The following is a 21,178-nucleotide window of genomic DNA, read 5'->3' on the forward strand; positions in this document are numbered from 1 at the left end:
CAGAAAAGATAGTTCTGTCTGCCTGAAGAAACCTGTGATAATTTAGCCTGCAGGGAAATGCTATTAAATGTATTAAATAAGTTCTCCAGGATGAGCAATGGATGTTGATTGCCAGTAGTTTGCGAAGGCCCTTCACTTCTGTGATGAATTATCATAGAAAATCATTGGTTTGGTTTAAGATCAAATAAGTTAAACTGTAGGGTATAGGCCCCAGTTTAAACCAGTTATAGCCTAGAAATTGCTACAAATTCTTACTCTGACTGCTTTTGTTTGCATCAGTTATTACAGTGCTTGTTTGTAAATGAGCAAGTTAAGTAACTAGACTAAGTTCAGATTGGTGAATAGGTCAGATGCTTTGGAGAGAGTATCTTCTAATAAGCAGAAAGAAGCTTTAATGTTAATGCTTTGAGAGAAGGCAATCCCATGTGCTTGTAAAATCTTTCAAAGAGGACTTAAAATGGCTGTGAATCACTTTATATGCCATTCAATAACTCATTATCACTTCACCTGAACTTCTTTTCAGCAGATTGCCAAACTGAGGCAGCAGCTTCAGCGCAGTAAGCAGAGTAGTCGTCACAGTAAAGAGAAAGAACGTCAGTCACCTCTCCATGGCAACCATATAGCAATCAGTCAGACTCAGGTAAGTAGATAGTTGCTTATATTAACAGCCTCCTACCTTATCAGGGTTGGGTGAAAAACCTGCTGTTTCTTCCCGTCTTTCTTCTGTTTATTTTCTTGTGTGGTGCACTGAAATGCTTAACAACCTGATACCATTGCATCTTCACTGACATTTATCTGATAGTTGTCATATAATAAAAGAAAGAAAATGTAAGCAGGATAGCAACTAAAATATGTCAAGATGCTGTAAAAATTCTGAGTGTGGCCAGATAAGAATGTGTTTCCAGGGATACATACTTGCTTCCAAGTCTAATTTTTGCGGTACGCTTTCAAAAGCCTCTGCTCCTCTGGAAGGTATTTGCTTATCAGTTTCACAGCCCAATTTCATCTCAGCTGGTTAAAAAAATAAAAATAGAAAATAAATAAAAAGTACCGAGGCTAAGCAGTCTGGATTGGCAGCCTAACAATTAATTAGTCTTTAAGCAGTAAGTAACAAGCTAACAGATTGTTATGAACGGACTTGTAATTCACTTTACCACGTATTCATCAGTAAAAGACAGCAATCCTGTATCACCAGCTTTGAGGGAGGATCTCATTTCCTTGTCCTATTTTAAGAATCTTACTGATACTTTACTTATTGGTCAATTCTTGGCCAGAGAGGCAATTTCTATGTGACATCAAGGAAGACAATACTGTGGTGTTTACTTTCTAAAAAGAAAGTGATAATTCACCTTGAATTTAAACTCGGCTGAAATCAAGGTGGTGCATGTGAAACTGGTGACTTTTTTCTAGACCGATGACTAGAGAGGAACTGTCACACTATAGGATAAAAGTCTTGTTCTACATGGCTTTATCTAGGAGAGACCTCTTGGTTGTTACCGTAGTTCAGAATCATTATCAATAAAGGATCCTTTCTTCTAGCATGAGAGTTTGTACTTGCAGTGGCTATGTCTTCAGTCATTGCAGTATATTTTGAGAGCTTACATCACGCTAAATGGAAAAATTGCTATCATCACCAGCCTGTTCTCGTTCTAGACACTGTGACTTAAAGTAAAACCTCCACCAGACTTCAGCGATCTTTAAGATGCAAAATATTATGTGTAGTTTATGTTGATGACCATTCTCATGTTCTATACCAATGGGCATTGTGATGACTGGACTTCTTTTAGCCATCAGTGTATGTGTTTGATATCCTCGTCTCTGAGAGGTTAAGCTCAGGCTCCTAGCCTGACAGCCTCTGTTTCCCGTTGTATTACTGATTCTTCAAAGTGATGAGTGAGTTTAGTCAAATTTTAATGCAGCTGATCATTTTAACACTAGCCTGGCTAAGACAGTTTTTGTTTTCAGGTAACTTCTGTGTTGATGAAGTTAGAAAAATTCAGTTCTGCTTTGAGTACATCTGTATTTCTCCTCTTATGAGCATGCTGACACATATGAAGAATAGCTTTGGACAGATTCCCTGGCCAAATTACCTGACTATGGAGGCAGATTCTCAGCAGGGTACAATGGAAGATGCCCCATGTAGTGTCTGTTCTAGCCTTTACAAACTGCCAGTGAAATTGAAACCCAATTAGGAGTTCTAAAGCTCAGGCGAGGTTCAGCCAATGACTTCGTGAACCTTAAGTCACTGTAGAAAGCAATTAATCATGTCTCATTTAACAGTTGCAGACATTTGAGTCCTGATTAAATTTTACCTACAGTGGATCCTTAACTTGGACCCCATGTTAAAAACAGGCCACCATGTGAACTCCTGAAGCGTTGGTTCTGTCAGTGTATTTTCTGACTGCCTTTTTAAATAGCTAGTGTTTTAGAAAGAAGAGGTTGAGGTGTGATGGCTTATCCTTTATTTTCCTCCTTCTGTTTGGATAAAACCTCATGGTTAAAGCCTAATCTTGTGATGAAGACACACAGGAAATTGATATTCTTCCTGAAACTTTTATGCCTCTATAACAAAGGATCCCACTACATTTTGCATAGAAAAAGGTTTTGCTTCCCATTTCAAGGTAAGCTGTAGCAGGTACCTGTTCTTACTGTGACTATAAACGGTGGCACAGTCTTTGACGCTGACTGCAATCCACCTAGGACATGTGCTTTGAAGGAACACTTTAGTACTTGAAGCTCACTTTGTCATGGCTCATGCAACATCTTGATTTCTCAAGAAGGTGTTCTCTGATGAGGCTGGTAAAGTTTTCAGTGCTGGAATCATTGTGGGAAGCTGTCACTGTCAGGTCAGAGAATGCCTGTGCGCAAGTGATGTGCACCTTTGGAGCTGCATATTGGGCAATGTTCATCTATCAAGAACTCAGAAAAAATTTTAGATTTTGTCTTAAGCATCCTGTGATTCTGTGAGCAAGAAAAGAACATATATTGGGACGTGAACGTTGTTCATGGCTGTCAGCATAAGTACATCTATGCTGTGTAGCTGCTGCCAAGGTAGCTTTTGAGGTTGACTGCAAGATGCATCTGCACGCTTTTGAATGGTTCCTGTTGGTAAGAGAGCTCCGCTCCCAACAGGTTTTTCTGAAAACCATACTTGTATTTATTTACATGCATGATTCTTAAACTTGAAATGATTTAAGAACTTAAGTTCTGAAAAGCTGTAAGCTAATGAAATTAAAGGTTCAGAACAAATGCTTTATTTTTCATTCACTAAAGCCAGCTAAAAGAGAAAAGTACAGTGAGTATTTCAGTTGTGCGGTTAAGCCTTAGGAACGTTACGAAATGTCTTTTGGGTCCCAGTTAAACCATCAGTGCCCCCCCCCCATGTGCTCCCCATCCCCCTACAGTGTATTCTGTAGTCAATACATCTAAAAAAATATGTATAGCTGCCTACATACTGATAAGTGAAGTAGTAGAATGCTTTTGTTATAGGACATTTCTTTGAATTAAGTAGAGGTAATTGTAGTGGCTTTTGATTTGTGCAAACATTTTTTCTTATTTAAATTTGCCAAGTAAAGACGGTCTTCTAGATGTTAAAAGTAATACACAGCTTCTTGTTTTTTAGGTTTATTTAGTACTTTAGTACTTAGAGTTTTGGTCTCAGGCTTCTGTCTTTATTCCATGTTCCAGCTTCAAATCATGTTACTCTCTACCTTCTAGGCTTCTATTTCCAGATCAGTCCCTATGCCACTGTCAAACATTTCAGTGCCAAAATCAACTGTTTCACGTGTGCCGTGTAATGTAGAAGGAATAAGCCCTGAACTGGAAAAGGTATTCATTAAAGAAAACAGTGGAAAAGAAGAAGTATCCAAGGTAAGCTTATATTAACATGTTTATGGTTGTTTTTTTCTTCATAATCTATAAACACATGGGAAACCTTCCTAGTGAGTAACCTTTCTTGTGGCTGAAATTAAAAATAATTTTCTTCAAAGAACTGTTTGTTTGAAAATTTTGTTTTAGTGTTTTAGGGTGATGTTTGTTTTTTGGGGTTTTGGTGTTTGTTTTTTTTTTTGTTTTTAAAGTGCTTCTGGCCAAATATACTTTGTTTAGAATGCCATTTCTGTAGAGAACTTGAAAGTTTTTGTGTGAAATGCAAGTGCTTGAAAATGTAGATACTTCAGGCTACAGTAGCAATTAGAGACCAGATAAATTTATTTGCTTCGTTTTGCATTCTCTTTCTTAGGCAAGACTTAGTTTCCTGTGCTATGCTCTGCTTTTTTATTTTAATGCTTTTCTTCCATAAACTGAATGTGGACCATTTTACTTCCATGAAACCGCTGTGATCTGTCATAGGAGATCTCTGTATGGGAAATACTGATAAATGGGCAGCTTTGCTTATGTGGGAGAACGGGAGCATTGCAATTGTCATTGAGGAGTGCTGGAGTGCTTAGATGACACTTTGAAACATGAAATAACATGGTTTACAGCCACTGTTTCCTAAATAGCCAATGAAGATTTTCTGCTGTGGAATAAAGTACTGTTTTTTCTAGTGTTCTCCAAGATGTAGGTTCTTTTCTTGTGCTCATGTAGTAGCAATTCAGTGTACAAGTCAACCTATAAAACTTTAATCAGAGGTTTAGAATTCCAAAACCTGTATTTGTAGTTCTGCATTTCAGCAGTAAACTTAAGAAGTTTTGGAATAGTTCTGGCTTCTCCAGAGACTTAGCTGTGCAGACAAAGCAGTCTTAAGAATGAAATATTGTAGTAGTAGAAGTTTTATGCGAAGTTTGCTTTCCTAAGCCTGTCTCATCCCTTTAGAAGGGGTGTGTGTTGTAACAGGGAATAAGGAAAAAAACAAACACACAAACCGAAAGCCCTAATCAATAAACCTTGTTGCACCATCTCCAAAGAGAGTATGTAAAGGTATATATTACAGTGCCACCATTATATTGCTATGGCTAAGGTTGTAATCTCCTATGGTTAGGGGACATGCCATTTATTTATCGGACAAATCATTTTCATAAATGCTGTCCTTGGGCTTTGACAGCTTATTGCTTGGGATGCAGAACTCAGACTCCTAAGTTACTGAATGTACTGGCTCTGATCCAGCAAAACAGTTAAGCACGTACTTAAGTGCATTGTTGGAATGGGGCCAGAGGTGCTCAGCAGTTTATGCAACCAAGGCAATAGTGAACCGTTCCTGCAAACATCTAGCTGGTGAGAGTCTTCAGACACAAAAGAAAGTCATAAATTAGACATTGCCCTTGAAGTCAATTTTTGTGGGCAGAGGGTTGTTTCCTGCTATGTTACTCTTAATTTCTGTGAAGTCTGGTCTAGTGGGACCTGAAGTGGGACTCCTAGCACTGTCTTTGAGCTTGATCTCATAGCTTACTTAAGGAAGATCATAACAAGAGTAATTTACTCAATCTTACTGCTGGTGAACTTTCTCCTAATACAACAGTTTGGCCTGTTTTTAGCCAGGGGGAGCTGGTGCCGCTAGGTTAAAGGTTAGGAATTACTGAACAAAAGATAAATCGTAGGAAACCAAAATTCTTAAGTTTCACTGTCAGTGAAACAATTTATTTTTCTTTCAATTTTCTGCCATTCTTACTTGCTGTAACTTTCTGTATTTTTAGAAAGTATTTTCAAATAGCAATCAAATGTGGTTGGTTGCTTTGGGTGATGTGTGAAGGATAAATTATTCTGTAGGCTTACTTGTAAGATTGGTGTGCATCTAGATTTTCAGCTGGTTTTAACTGTTTTAACCTGTTTCTTTTAACCTGTTTCCACCTTTACTTCACAGTTTTAACAGTGCATGTTCAAACCTTAATTTTCATAGGAATTTATATATCCAACTGCATAAAATGCTTTGTTGCCCTATTGTGAATCTGTATTTGTTTGCCAGGAAAGATTTGGGGAATAACATACAACCTGCTAAAAACACCAAGAAGGAATATTACCTTTATTTTAGGTGCCACGTACTACTGAATTTTTTCACACACACCCATCCCCCCCCCCCCCCCCCCCCCAATTTAGGTGCTACATTAATAGCTTTCTAATTCCTTCCGTTTCATTTTGATAACCACGTTTGGGCTGTCCCAAGTAAAATAAAATGCATTTTATTTCTGTTAAAACTTTTAAGAATTTTAGTCTAGTGTTCTTGAATTTTTTTCTACTACTGTCTCATCTCTTCAGTATAAACTTGTGATTTTAATATTTTTTTCTTTTAAAAAATGCTTCTTAGTTCATATATTGAAATCAGACTAGGTAGGACAAAAATAAGCTTAATATTAAAGCAGTTTTATGGATAGCTTTATGGCTATTACTTGAATTACTTTTTTAATTTAGCCTCCGGTTAAAATGGGTAACCAGTGAACCTTTTCTCCCAGTTTCATACTTCCTTGCTTAGTCTTCAGATTTCTCCCAGTTTCATACTTCCTTGCTTAGTCTTCAGATACACAAATCTGTTTATTTTTTAGACTTGTTTTGGGGTTTTGTAGGGTATGATGTTACCATACTTTCTGTTTTCCCTTTTGCTGACTTGAAATTTTGTAATCCTACTTCTTAAAATACATATAAATTGATTTGGAATATGTCTTCTGTCTTCTCTTGTACTGACTTAGTTCTGTTAGCAGTTTGAAACGTGCTTCTTTGCTGTTTTTTAATCATATTTTACTAGAAACTGTACTTACAAAAGTATTATTACTTATAAAATTGAAAATAATTATTGTAGACATCAGTCTTGTTATTTTTGTGTGTCACAAAGATAGGTGATAATACGGTAATGTCATTATGTCATTAGCTTTTAATAATCTCATTGACCATAAAGTTTAGAGGGCTTGCATTGTAAGTGGTCAAAGCATTCCAAATATTTAATTCTTTTCAGTTTAGCCATGTTAAGTGTATATTCTTTCAGATCATTCATCTTGCTTAGTTAGCTGAAGGTGTTCTTTTTCTTTCATAAAACTAAGTTAAAGTTGGCTTTTTTTGAGTCACTTTCTTAATCACCTTTCTCCTCAGATTTATTAATAAGCTTTAATTCATCTTCTCATGCATTTATTCAAAGATCCTGGATATATTTTCCTTCCTGTTTTATAACTTGGTGACTAGTTTTCCAGGAAATTGTGACATTATATCTCTGTTCACACCAAAACGTGTAAACGAGAATCAACTTTTTGTGAAGTTGTGACAGACTTCTGTTCTTTGTCCCGTTGTGACTCCACAACACAAATGTTGGAGACCGGTACGATAAGATGATGGACTTGTTGAGAGTGGGGGGTCGGAGGTGTTCCCCCTTACAGGGTGCATTGCGAAAATAATGGAAAGTGCCCTGTAGCAGGACACAGACACATGCATAAGTCTTGTAATAGGAAAAAAATATTACCAGAGCTATCTTTCAGGTACACAGAAGTAATTGGAAATGAAGCAATTTTGATGGACTGTCGCACAATATAAGTAAAACGATTAACATGTTTCGTGTTTTGATTTCTGATGCTTCTGGAAATAGCGATATGGTTTTATGTACCTATCAGAATACTTAATCCTGTAATAAAATAACTTTTTCTAATTAGCACATATGCAAAGGATCCTTACTTAAATCTTCATATCCTTCATCTGAAAAGTCTTGAGTTTCTTTCAAAGTGTTCCTTCCAAGGATACATTACCGGTTTTTGCACTCGCACCTTACCTAATACATTGATGACTTCACTGATGCTAAAAGAAAGAAGCACTTTCCTATATCTGCCTTTGTGTTCCAATCTAGAGAACAGTTTTTAAATCAAAAACATTGAATGTTTTGCTCTCAAGAAGTTGCCTCCGAAATAGATGTAAGGCTTGTGAAGAACAGATTATTTTTAAGGCTCCCATTAGTATATCACAGTATCATTCCTGATGCTACTGAGTAGGGCGTTCTTGTTTTTTTTCCAGGAAAATACTGATGCTTAAAGCAATGTGCTGAATTTTAACAGTGTATTGAGAGATGCATGTTGTTGTCAAATGGAGCATTTCCACACCATTGCAAGCACGTGAAGGTAGCATGTAACTGTGTCCAGGAACACCCTGTCCTATAGGGGTTGGCAGTTTTCCTGTCAGAATACATCTGACATAAGGGTAGTACATGACTGGACACTTTTGCAAGAAAAAAAACCCCAACCCAAAACCAAACAAACCAAACCCCAGCAGATAGAATGCATTAATTGCTAGTTGTTTTCCATGCATCGAGTGTTGTGAAAACTAATTGCAGTTCCATCAAGTTAGCTACCCTATTTCTTATGTTGTAAGATTGTGAAGACTTAGTTTTTAGAATAGTTTAGGCATTTCTCTTGGAGAGTAACTTCTAGAGTATTTTTCAGTGTTGATGAGGTTGAATACATAAAATTATTAAAAAGTGGAATACTTCTAGTTGATATTTTCCTGAAGTTTTTTGCACTTGTCAAAAACTTGGATGCAGAACTAAGGGAAAGAAATTCAGAAGCACAGTAATCTGAAATATTTGCAGGCATCTTCTATGCCTTAAAAGTTACTTTACTTGGAAAGAGTGATAAATATTAACTTTTTCTAGTTGTGTGTATATTTAGAGGCATGTCTAAAAATACAGAGAACGTTTCGTACCTCAAATTTTAATTCAGTGGAGGTTGAAATATGTGATTTGGTATATATGCTTCCTGACTACATAAGACTGTGTTGTTCTTCCAGGTGTGGAAGAACATCTGTGTTATCCTGAAGTCTTTAATTATGTGATCACTTACTGGTTTTTTCTCTCCCTGGAATCCTTCCTTTACCTGTTACGTAGAGCTTAGTATATGCGCTTAATGAGCAGCTGTTGGTGTTTTTGTTTTCTCCTCATTAGATATGTGTCCTAATGCTCACTATTAAACCTTGCTTTGAAGTTAGAAATCTGAATTTCTTCCTGGGTTTTTGCTTCTATATAATAGGAGTCTGAATTTTTGTTCTCTTTTTATCACACCTGTGTGAGAAGAAAGATGGTATTATCTACACTTTATGGATGGAGAAACACAAATCCATCAGGCTTCTATAATGTGATTCTTCAGGTAGTTCAGGATACTGCGTGCCATTTTAGGAGTTTAAAGTGCAGCTCCCATAGTCTCCTGCTGCATCTGTGAGTGTTGAAGACTTTTGCAAATCAGTCCTATATAAACTGGACATCCAGAAAAGATACCATAAAAGAAAAGGTTGGTTCAAATGACTTCCTGTCATCTCACAGAATTTTTATGGCAGAGGTGGAAATAAAAATGCTGTTCTGCATAGCAGTTATTTTTTGGTTATGTTAATTATGAGACTGTTTTCTTTCTACAGCTTCAGTCTTGTTTTCTACCTCTGTGCTGTCTGTGTAACAAATGATAGAATGCTTCACGTCTATCTTGTGCATTGAATGAGTCATGGCCTGTTGAGGGTGGTGGGAATAGCAACATGTAGTCATGTTGTAACACATATGCAGTGTGAAGGAGCTGTTGGAACAGACCGCACAGCCGTGTCCAAACTTTTCAGCATTTGATGTAGCAACTGTAATGTTCTCTTTATAGTGTGTTTCTTTGCTCTTAATTGAAATGTGAAATGGTATTAACTGGCTCATAAGAGAAGGATCTTCCAGCTCTGCTATGTCTGCCTCTTTGTATAATATGTGGTGGTTTTCTGGATAGATTATTGCTGAAAAGAGACAAATGTGATACTTGGCCAATAAGTTTCATGTCCTCATTGCTAGCGAAAGTGTTGGGTTGTGTTTTAGGCTCTGGAACAATAACTGTTATAGTTTTTGAGTATACGGAGAAGAGGAAAGCAATAGAATAAAAACGTTCTTTTGAAGTGAGAAGGAAAAAGACATTTTTTCTTGTAGCTAGATCATTTGGGTTGTTCTCTGTGACTTGGATACAGTCCTCACCGAAATGAGGATAAAAATTATATTTAAATCTTGCAGGCATTTTTTCCCCTTCTCTTTTAAGCAAAATGGTAATTCTCATTTGATTTCTTACATTTAAAGCAGCACTGTATTTAGGATAAAACTGGTTTTCCACTGGTAAGGACAAGTAAGTAGAACGTGCCAATCCACTCCTGTGAACATGTCTACACAGTATATTGCAGAACGGGATGCAAGATCACTCTGGCCAGTGCCAGCTGGGCTGATAGGAGCAGGCAGTGCTTACTAGCTCTGGTTCAAGACAAAGCTTGTGAACCTTGTGTAAGCCTGTGCATCATCTACTTAGTTGCCATTTTGTCAGAAGTCACCTATAGAAGTGAAGGATGGAATGTAGAGGTGTGTCAGAGAATTATGACTTACTAGCAAAACTTGGATGGCTTCATTTATAGTTGTAATTCATTTGGTTGTTATGGCAATAGTATGCAACTGTATTTGACATTTTCTACTTTCCCTTCTATCCAAATATGATCTCTGTCAGGGTACCTGTTTTTCTTTCATAACAATGGTGACCTTTATTGAAAATTGTATTACTAAGTGTAATTAGAGATCTGTTTATTTGAAAGGTTTGGGTTTTTAAACTGTCATTAAAAATATAAAAACGTAATACTAGCACATGTGTTCTGATGTTAACTTTGCATTAAGAGTATGCAGTTGGCTTGGAACATCCGTACATTGTCCCAGCATTCAGCACAATTAATGTTGTGTCCATTGTCCATTGCATTATTAACTTCTGTAAATTTTTTTCTTTCTGAAATTGCTCGTTTTCTGTCCTTAAGGCTTTGCCTTGTTACTATAGTTAGGAGTGCTGCAGGCTGACACCGCTTAGGAATTTGATCTTCCCTCTGTAACCTGAATTGCCTGTTTCTCTTGCAGCCTTTGGATATCCCCGATGGTCGAAGGGCCCCACTACCTGCTCACTATCGTAGTAGTAGTACACGAAGCATTGACACTCAGACTCCGTCTGTCCAGGAGCGCAGCAGCAGCTGCAGCAGTCATTCACCATGTGTGTCTCCCTTTTGCCCTCCTGAATCTCAGGATGGGAGTCCTTGCTCAACAGAAGATTTACTCTATGACCGTGATAAAGGTGAGAGTAGAATGGCCCGCCTTTACCTATGGGAGGCATGTGATGTCCTGCTTTTACAACTACCTTCATTTTACTCATTACATCAGTTTTTGGTTTTATTTGATGATTGTGGGAGGGATTGAGGATTTATCTTAAAATTGGTTTTGTTTGTTTACATATCTTTTTCCCTCTTGTTTGTGAAACTTCACAAACATCTTCCATAAATATGTCAGAGGAGCACAGCAAACAGTCTTAACTATTTATGAAGATTCTAATGTGAAGAATTCAGACTGTAATATGTTTGTGTTTAAAAAAAGGTTTCAAGAAAGTTTGTGGTAGACTATATATTCATCATGGGTGAGTTACTTGCTGATCAAAATGGTGATGCTGAAGTTTTGGACTGCTTTTAAAAGTGCTTCTGAATTCTTACATTCCTCTTGAAGCTATTTGGTGAGGAGCCTCATATCTGAGTTTGAACAATCTGATGGAAAGTAATTACTTCTCTGTGTATGGTGCATAACAACCCAAAATTTCTGAATAATTTATATGTTTATATGTCAATATCCTTCATTTTTTTCAAAGTCTGTAAAATGTCATTTGGTTTTGTAGAGGGAGTAAACTGGAATTTCAGTAATTAGGAGTTACTGACAGAACATGTAGTATGAAAATACAGGCACCAGTGAAAAACATTTTTACACTGTTTTTTTGAACAACTGTTTGCTAATGAAATTACTCTTGGGCTTCTGGTCAGCTAGCTGGAAACACGGACTTCAGTTGGGAGGGATGCAGTGTTTGGGGAAAACATGCAAGCTAAGCATAGTGAGTTTCACAGAGGAAGTGAAAACTCAAGATGCATTGTAGATTTACCAAGCTAAAGACAGCAGTATTTTGAGGTCATAAGTAAGCTCAAGCTTTTTCTGCAAATATTTTCTGTTTAATAATTCTTAAAGTAATTTGGGAATAAGATTAGGGAAGGGTAGCAGGAGAAATAATAGCTTTTCTTGGTTTCTGAAAAGTATTGCTTTCCCATCTTGGATTTAAAAGGAAGTAGTGGAAATCAAATCCACCTGCCCAGATCCTGAATGGGGGGGTGGCTGTGTGCACGTGTATAAATTAATCGCGTCAAAGTCTTAGCTCAACATGATAGTTGGCCGTGCTCCAAATATAACAGAGATATTAGCTTCCCCACCCTTTTTCTTTCTTATAGTATGCGTGTGAATTGTAATGTGTTGTCAACACTGAATCACTAGAGACACATCCACTAAAGTATTAGCACACAAGGAAGCATCTTGACAGGTAAATTTGTTCATATATGTCCTGATAATAAATATGAGTTAAAAAGCAAGGGAATTAAAAGAATAATTCCTTTTGCAGTTACTACTCAGTTATCACAGTAATTGGAATTTTCAGTGATACTTTATTGGCAGTAGTAAGTGAAGACAACAGTGTATCTAATCTTCTTAATGCTTTTCAAGGGTTTTTATCTCCTGCCTTGGGTATCTTGAACAGCTAATTGGAGTAAAATTTACTGCTGAACTTTACAATGAGTAGATACTTATTTGTGGATTTTGGTTTTAAGACTGGCTTTAATGCTAGGTTTATATCAAAAGTCCACTGTAGCAGTAGTGTATAGTGATGGTGATAGACAGCCAGCTTTGTAAAGCTAATGTAATGGCATTTTTAAATTAAAGTAAGGTACTTAATACTGTGCTTACAAAAAATAAAAGCTTTAACTTCTCATCAAAACTTTGTTCTTTAAGGGCAAGGTAGAAACTAGAAAAATGTGTAGTGATTTTTCCAAGGCAAAGTAATTTGTTTAGAGGTTGTAAAAGTAAAGTCAGAAAGGTGCCTTTTATTCTCAGATCATTAAGATCCCACAGGCTAGTTCTTCTGAATAAGAATGAACTTCAAAATAGGTAAATCATAGGTAAATGAGGGATACAAGCAGAAATTATAAAAGAATAACAAGTTTTGAGAGACAATTTATTAACATCTGTTGTGGATGTTAACTGCTTTATGAAACAGAACTCAGACAGTTTTTTGCACCTTCATTTTAAACGTTTTTGTTCTGCTGGAATAAAACTGTCATGAGTTTGCTGAGAGGCCTGTTAAGTTTTGAAAAGTGCACTGTATAACCAAATGTAGACATTTTAAACCTAACATATTTTTCTGTAACTTTTCTCAAGTTGAGGTTTTACTTCCCTCTCTACGGGAATAATTTGCCTTTACCATTACAAAATATAATTACCAGCTTTATGAATGCTCCTGAGTGTGTAGCTAAATAGGAAAGAAAGGTTAGTAGTTTGACTGAGAGACATGAGCAGTGAGAGGAGCCAGCACTTTGTATAGACACAGCACTGCTTTACATTTCTAAAGCATCTTTTATTTCTTGTGCAAAGCTCTGCTTTGGCCTGAGGCCCTCACAGCTGCTCTTTGGACTGTATCAGCTGTTTGGTTTACATTTCTGCAAGAAGCTGCTAAATCTATTGAATTTTTCAAAAGATAGTGAAAGCTAAATTTCAGAAAAGGCCCACAATACTTCTCCAAATGGAGCAGTAGCAGTAAATGGTATTGATTGGAGCAGGGAGGGAAGGGTGGGAGAGAAGGTATTTTAATGGCATCTGGCTTTACGATTTTGTTTTCAAATATCAGCCTATTGCAAGGCAAGTGACTGCCTTGCTGCATTAAAGCTACCAGTTTCACTAGGTTTGTTTTATGATACTGTGGTCCATGAGAATACAATTTAGTGTGCTACACAGCAGACTTAGCAGCCCTGGCAGAGGTAAAGTTCAAAGGCAAAAATGGGGGGGGTGGGGGGTGGTGTACAAAAATAGATAGTGTAACCTGCTTTCTGGGATTTTGATTTAGGTGCTTTTGTGTAGCACTGAGTATTCCCGCTGCTGCTAGCAGGCTGTTACAAGCAAAATGTTCATGAAGATGAATTAAAGATACTTTTTAACTTCTGGGCATCTGATTCATAGTTCTTAAAATGAAAATTGTGTGTGAAGTCTGTGGATAGTCTTAAGAAGCAAAGGTGGTTTTGAACCTATCAAAACAAATCCCAAGGCTCGCTGGCAAAGTTTCTTGTTTCCTTTAAGTTTTGTCACTCAAAAAATTGTTTTACGGGTTCTTTTTTAGTTTGCCTCCTTTTGTGCTGTAATATATGCAAGCTAGAATTTGAGATATTAAGTCTTCTGGTTAAAATAGTATTTTTAATGTTTAATTAGTCTTAAACATTTTCTAGATAACAGAATATATCCATTTTGAATATTTATGTTTACAAATTCTGTGTAATAAGGCTCCATATTGTCTGCTCTGCGGTTATGGTAACAAAACTCACTTTAAAGGTTACATCTGTTAATCTTCAATCATTGTCATCTTAATGAAAGTTGATTAGTTAGCTGGTACGGGCCAGCAGTGCACACCCTGCTGGTGGGAGCATGGAAGATTCAGATGTGTCCCGTGCCGTGAAGGCACATGCATTGATTGCAGCCTTGCAGACAGTAAAAAAAAAAATGTGTAAGTAGTACAGCCTGAGAACACAACGTTTGCAGTGTCATGAAGGATTGCTAACGTGACAGTTTAGCACTTACGAACTTACAAGATACACTGGCTTAAGCTCTAAAATCCATCTCTTGCCACTTTAACTCACAGCCTGTTTTCCCGGTGTGCTTTTGTTCCTGCACTGCTGCTGTAGGTGTAGAACCAACACCAAGCTCGTACATGCGAGCCTGCTAATAACCACATGTGTTTTTCAAAGAGTAATGTGTGTATTTGGCCAAAATGAAAAGCTAACAACTTAGTAAGCTTTAAAAGCAGGGAGGGCAGAGGGAGAAACAGCATGGTTAAGTTATACAGTGTCATTTCTTTTACTTGTTTAACAGCTGTCTTATATAGAAAATTTCAGCCAGCCAGGGCTAAATAAACCAAAAACTTGATTGAAAACTGAACTGGCTAGACAAGACTCTAAATCTTCCAAGAACTGACTTAAATTTGAATTCCATTTGATTCTTTCCTTGGATGTACTTCCACAGTTTCCCACTGTTTGGTGGAATGAACAGTAGCACATTTGTGTCTCAAATTTTTTAAATAGAAACTTGGATCTTCAATTTTAAATATTAGAAGGAGGAAACAAACTGTCTGGGTTCTGTTAATGATTTCTGTGTTTGGAATGAGCTGTGTGGGCCAACAGTGGAAAGATGCCAACCGGACCATCATGCTCCCAGCTTGGCAGATATCTGTATTGTCTCCAAGCTTTTTCTGCCTTCGTACAGTTAACACCTAAAATTCTGTAAATAGAAGTTCTGTGTTCGCTCTGCAGCAGGAATGAGCTGAATAATCAATATGCTACCGAGGTTTGCTTCAACTGGGCTTTTTTCTGGTATCTTTCATAGTAAATCTTCAGAGGGAAGTGTGCCGTTTGAGTTGATTTGTGTCTTGTAAGAGTAAGCAGAGATGTTTCAAAACCTCTAATGATTAGCCTTTGTATTTGAGTCATGGTTCTACAAAAGTTTATGTAGTTACTCTTTGTCAGCTGTTAAAGACAACTTTGTATGCTTCAGTGATTCATAGTGCTTGAAGCTTTGGTTGCTTCATGGCACACGTGAACAACAGCAGAATAAGCAAAGGTACCTGAGTTAAAAGTGGTAAGGTACCCCACATTGGTGGAAAGACTCAAAAGGAGCTAAAGCAAGAGCAGTTATTTTTCTCCAAATAAAGTGTGTTTGTAAGTTGAGGGATCCTCTCAGGGAATTAGGGAGCCACTAATCCTAGCCTGAAACAGATGTTGCTCTTTGAAAAAGGTAGAAGCCACTGCAGAAAGCTAATTTTCTGTGAGTAGTTATTTGCGTACCTACTTTATTTCCTTAATGCATTGAATATCATGTTGTCAAGATGAGTTTAAAGTGAATCCTTTCATAGTCTTAATTTTTCAAACTTTTGTGCAGTTGAGCCTTCTCTCTTTTATTTTCTGAGAAGTACAAAGAAATCTGCCTATTGCCTTGTGTCCTAGATCTTCACACCTTTACTTCTAAGTGTGTCTAGTAAAATAGACACAGACAGCTGGCATTACAAAGAATACCCGTGTCATACAGTTGGTAGTGATGGGAGAATTGAATTGTGAAAGTTTTATTTTGGATACTAAAACAGCTTCACAATTGTGAAGCAAATAAGATTAGGACACTGTAATGATGAGGTATCGGTACTTGCGTTGCAAAGAAACAAAGCGTGTTTGTAACTTCTGAACTATTCATGAGACTAATGAGGTCAATATTCCAGTGAAGAATTACATTTTAAAATAAGATATGTGCTGTATACACACGTTTTCAATAACTGTGTTTATACAGTGAGAAGGTGTGTTATCATTACCACTCATAATTCTTCTGCATGTATTATGCATATTACCTTGTTCATTTATGGTTTTTGAAATACATAATATGGAACGTATTTGTTTCCAGGATGACAGCTCTGCTTTGTTCCGATTGCAGTGTTCTAGATAAAAATATCCTTCTGTTATGTGTTGTTATATGATAGATTACTGCTGCACTGAAGCTTTATTCAGAATAAATGTGCTATACAAGGCTGTTAGAAATAGCCTGCAATAAAGGAAGCATTGTAGTAGAAGCAAACCGGCATAGTGGCTAAATTGTGAAAAAAGGCATCTTGTTTGGAAATCGAATTTAATTACAAAGCACTCTCAATCTCTAGTAATATAACTGCTTTAAATTTTCAGACAGTGGGAGTAGCTCACCGTTGCCCAAGTATGCCTCATCTCCCAAACCAAACAACAGCTACATGTTCAAACGAGAGCCCCCAGAGGGATGTGAGCGAGTGAAGGTCTTTGAGGAAATGTCGTAAGTAATGCCTTTTATATCAGCTGGTATCTGCAAAGCAGTAAACCTGTTTACTGAGCCTATTCAACTGCAGATGAATAAACTATTCCAGCTGATGAGTTTTTCAGGAGCAAACTATTCTTAGAGTTTGTACAGAAGAGAGGTTGAAGTGTTCACGTTGGTTTGAAGAGGAAATGGAGTATTTTATGCTTGAACTCTTTTTGTGCATTTATAAAAGGCAGCAAAAATCCAAGCAGAAAAGAAAGGTACCTTTAATTTCCTAAGAATTTATAAACCTCTTTCCATATTTTTTTTATTAACTTTTAAGATGTTCATGGCTTAAAGCAAAAACTCTCCTTGTCATAATTGTTTATCTCTTTGAAGCATAGGTTACAGTTTAATATGAATGAAACATACAAAATAAAATGAAGCATATGTAAAGTGTTTGTAGACAGTAGTATACTTATGGCATAGACTTTGCTCAATATTTTTGCTGCGCAACAAATCGGAAATTAAACTCCTGGACATTATGTCTTTTTCCCCTAGACTCAGCAGTATTTGAGCACATGCTGTCGAGGTTGCATGCTTAGCTCCTGTGGATGAAAGAATTAAGGAGGGGACATTTCTTGCTCTTAACAATATTCATTGCCTGCTGGATGGTGAAGGGAGCAATGTTGGGTTGTGGAGGAAGCCTCCAGAAAAATTACAGAATATGTGAAAGGAGAGGTCTATTTCATGGAGGTTTTCAAAGGGATTTAATGTGACTAAATGTGTTGTTTCTGCATTGTTTTTATTAAAGAAGAATTTGTGCCATTCTAAATTACCGCAGCATTTTTTCATGTGCATATGAACTACAGATTTTTCTTGCTGGAAGTTGCATGTTGATCCAGTAATTATCAAATCATAATGTGATGGTACTATTTTTAATGCTGTGGATCAGTTAGCTGACTACCAATATGGAAGATGTTTGCCCCTCTGTCCAATTAATCCCATTCCTTGTCATTCACATTTTAGCAACGTGTAGAACCACACAGTTCACGACATATAAAACATCTTGGTTGGCCAGGTATATAATCTTTTTTCTTGTTGTAGGTCTCGTCAGCCTGTCTCAGCCCCTCTCTTTTCATGTCCTGACAAAAACAAGGTTAATTTCATCCCAACTGGATCAGCTTTCTGTCCTGTAAAACTTCTGGGCCCCCTCCTTCCCGCTTCAGACCTGACGCTGAAGAACTCTCCAAACTCTAGTCAAAGCACAGCTTTGAGCACCCTGACTGTTGAGCAGCTTTCGTCTCGGATCTCTTTCTCATCTCTGTCAGATGACACCAGCACAATGGACTCTACAGAGGTCCCAGTACAGCAACCGTCCCAACAGCAGCAGCCGCTTTTGCAAGAAATTCAGACTGAAGACCATTCCTCTCCTCAGAGCTACGTGTTAATCTAGACCCAGGTGGAGCGGGCCTCTGCCCTGAAACAAGGATTGAGGAGATAATCATTCAGATACATCTGCATGAGGTGGCAACCTTTCAGAACAACACAGAATACTTAGCAGCATTCAAAAAAAATCTCAACGCTGTTCTTGACAGGGACCGAATTCATATTCAGCATTTTTTGTGAGAAAGCAGTAATGCCTGCAGAATCCGTATATCATTAAGCGTTTTAAGTGGAGACTATGCATTTCATAGTATGTTTGACCAGATTAGTACTGTGTCCTGTGTTCTGTTTCAAATTCTACAGTATGAATAAGCTCTATATATATATATAAAAAAAAAAAGTTGCCTGTCTGAATAGAAAATGTCTTGCTGTGTTGTGTCCTATGGAAAATACTGTACTTCAGGATTATGTTTACAATTGATCCAGGTGTTTATGTTTCTAACTTCTGTAATACACACAATGCAAAAAAAAAAAAAAAAAAATGGCCACAACAGTTGCACAGTGCCCACCCTATGGCCTAGCTTCAGGTACTTCTCTTGAAGTGTAAACTCAGGTAACTTGGAATGTATATCATATTGGGATATAAAATATTTTACAGCTACAAAGCTAAAGAGGGAACATCACTCTTTTGCCTTTATTTTATGCATTAATATTTCCTCATTACATTCCACTTTCTTGGAATAAGTGCATTCAGATCCAGGTGAACGATGACCCTGGACATGGGTGAACATGAGGAGAACCAGCAAATCTGTGATGTATATCACTTTTTCATGTGCTTACAAGTAAAACAACTGTTGCATTTACTGTCATTTCAATATATGTAAAAATGTGGCATTTAAAGGTTTCAGGTGTTGCTCAGTTAATGACTGTTAAACTGTTGCAAATAAAGTGTTCAGTACTAGGCTGTACATGAGAAACATTCCACATTGTGTGCGAGAGGATTTTGAAAGACAAGAATGTTTTTGTTCAAGAACAGAAATTCTTTCAGGTTTCACAGGGGGTGATGGGGATTTCCTCTCATGTTGTTGTTGGCAGTTAAGGATGTGAAATGCTACTGTTACCGTCTAAAAGTCAAATTAATGTTTAGTTTCTCTTTTGGAAATACTCATTCATTTGCTGGTTGGAAGTAGGTTTTCAGATTTTGTCAAGCAGTGTTAGATGAGCAGCGTTTTATTTATGTAGTGAGTAATTGTGTTTGGATTAAAGTCCAGAAGTAGCAAGTGGGTGTTCTAAGAGGGGTGGGGAAGACAATAGGTTTTAAGTTTATGTTACTTAATCAAAGCTTCGCCCATAACTTCCAGTTAAACTTGTGTGTGTAAAAGTGTGTTTCCCCCCTCAAGTGTGAATTAAAAAAAAAAAATCCTTGTAAAATAATCCTGGTTTTGCAGGCAGGACACTTTCTCAAAATAGTACATGGCAAGAACGGGTTAGTGATGCTCTTCTGTTGTACTGGAACAAGAGGAGCATTGCTTTCAGAGATAATTTCCTGTGATACAAAGAGGACCCCAAAGGCAAAATAAACTTGATGTTCTTGCTCCATTGCTTTCAGCTCAGTGGAACTACATTTATGCTGTCTGCTCCTAAGAGAATAAGGTTCACCTTTTCCAGGAATTGAAGGGATTAGTAGCCTGCAGCTACTGAGCATTTAAACTTGCTCCATTATGGTTTTTTCCTCTGCTGAAGATGAGATTGGAGGGGGGTGGGAGTGAGCCACCAATAACTACTCACTAAATGTGTGCTTTCTTTGGAGATAAAACATTGTTTCCTTTTTATTACTGTGTTTTTGTTAATACTATCTTACAAGGTGGAATCTGCAGCCTATAAAACAGTCACTGTTTTTTGACTCCCCTTGCAGAAAATAGAGGAGGGAGAGGTCTGTCTCTAATCATTTTCATGTGAAAAACCTTCCTGAAACACAACAGCCATCTTTAACCCTACTAATCTCAGGCCTAGGTGAAAACACTATATATTTTATAGACTGAAGATAAAGGGGAGAAAATACTCGTGATGTTAAGTATCGATTCCTTTTAATATTTTTCTTTCTAGATTAACACTGCAGTATGATGATCTTTTTATGCTCTAGTTATGTCCAGATAAGAAATCGTAGTCTCGGTTGTTGGTGTTAGGTTACCAGGGATATGATGAGTGGTTTTTAGATCAGTGATGAGGTCTGTACAATATTTGCAATGCCATTATGTGTTCTTTTTTTTCCATGAGAAACTAAATATTAATTAAATTGCACATTTGTTCTTGGCAGATTTGGAGGTTTTGAACCAAATGTGTTAAAGCTAATGCTTTGCCATGTAAATTTCCCAGCAGTTGTTTATCTCAATTGTATTCTACATCCAGCTGTAGAAATTTGTCAAATATTGTTTAAAGTTTTGTACATAGTTGTACTGTTATTTCTAGCCACTGTGCTGAACAGTATTCAAGTTATCACACAATATTGCTTTACACAAGGAAATGTGTGGCTTTTGTTTTGTATTTTTTTCAGTATAGAAGTTCCTGTGTCTTATTTAAATAAAAATTATAGTTAAAAAAAGAAGTGGTGGAGACAACACACAAAAGTTCATTTATTTGGGTTGGAAACTGTGTATGAAACATTATAGAATGAGATTAAAGGTTAATATTACTCCAAGTTTACATCTAGAATAATGTCAACCATGTTTCTTTATGACTAGTGTGCCATGTCTTCTAGAATAAGTTAATCTCTTATCTTTTTTTTTTTTTGCATAACACTGTTCTAGGAAGGGGAAAATGTCTAAAAATAGCTGAATGCTTAAATATGCTTAAAAATAGCATATTTTATTTCTGCATATAAAAAGGCTTTTCTTTCTGCAGAGCATAGAAAAAAATATCAGTTAAGTGTTACTGGAAACTGTGTATCTGCTGCTATGTTTGTGGTATGGCTAATTTCAAGTT

At 36.9% G+C, this 21,178-nt stretch overlaps 1 protein-coding gene across 4 annotated transcripts in view; it reads left to right on the top strand.

Moving 5' to 3' along the window:
* GLCCI1 (glucocorticoid induced 1) overlaps nt 1-20,658 on the top strand; it is a 58,226-nt gene extending 37,568 nt beyond the window's left edge. Inside the window, exons 4-8 of one of the 4 annotated variants that reach the window (XM_080386750.1) lie at nt 524-640; nt 3,718-3,870; nt 10,805-11,015; nt 16,726-16,846; nt 17,918-20,658. In XM_080386750.1, the coding sequence (XP_080242876.1) occupies nt 524-640; nt 3,718-3,870; nt 10,805-11,015; nt 16,726-16,846; nt 17,918-18,266 (951 nt within the window). In that variant the 3' untranslated portion in view covers nt 18,267-20,658. The remainder of the gene's footprint in view (nt 1-523; nt 641-3,717; nt 3,871-10,804; nt 11,016-16,725; nt 16,847-17,917) is intronic. The other 3 variants (XM_080386751.1, XM_080386752.1, XM_080386753.1) reach the window with 3 other exon arrangements.
* The last annotated feature ends 520 nt before the right edge of the window (nt 20,659-21,178 follow it).

The sequence above is a fragment of the Falco punctatus genome (genome assembly GCF_963210335.1).
Source record: "Falco punctatus genome assembly, chromosome: 4".
Lineage (NCBI taxonomy): Eukaryota > Metazoa > Chordata > Aves > Falconiformes > Falconidae > Falco > Falco punctatus.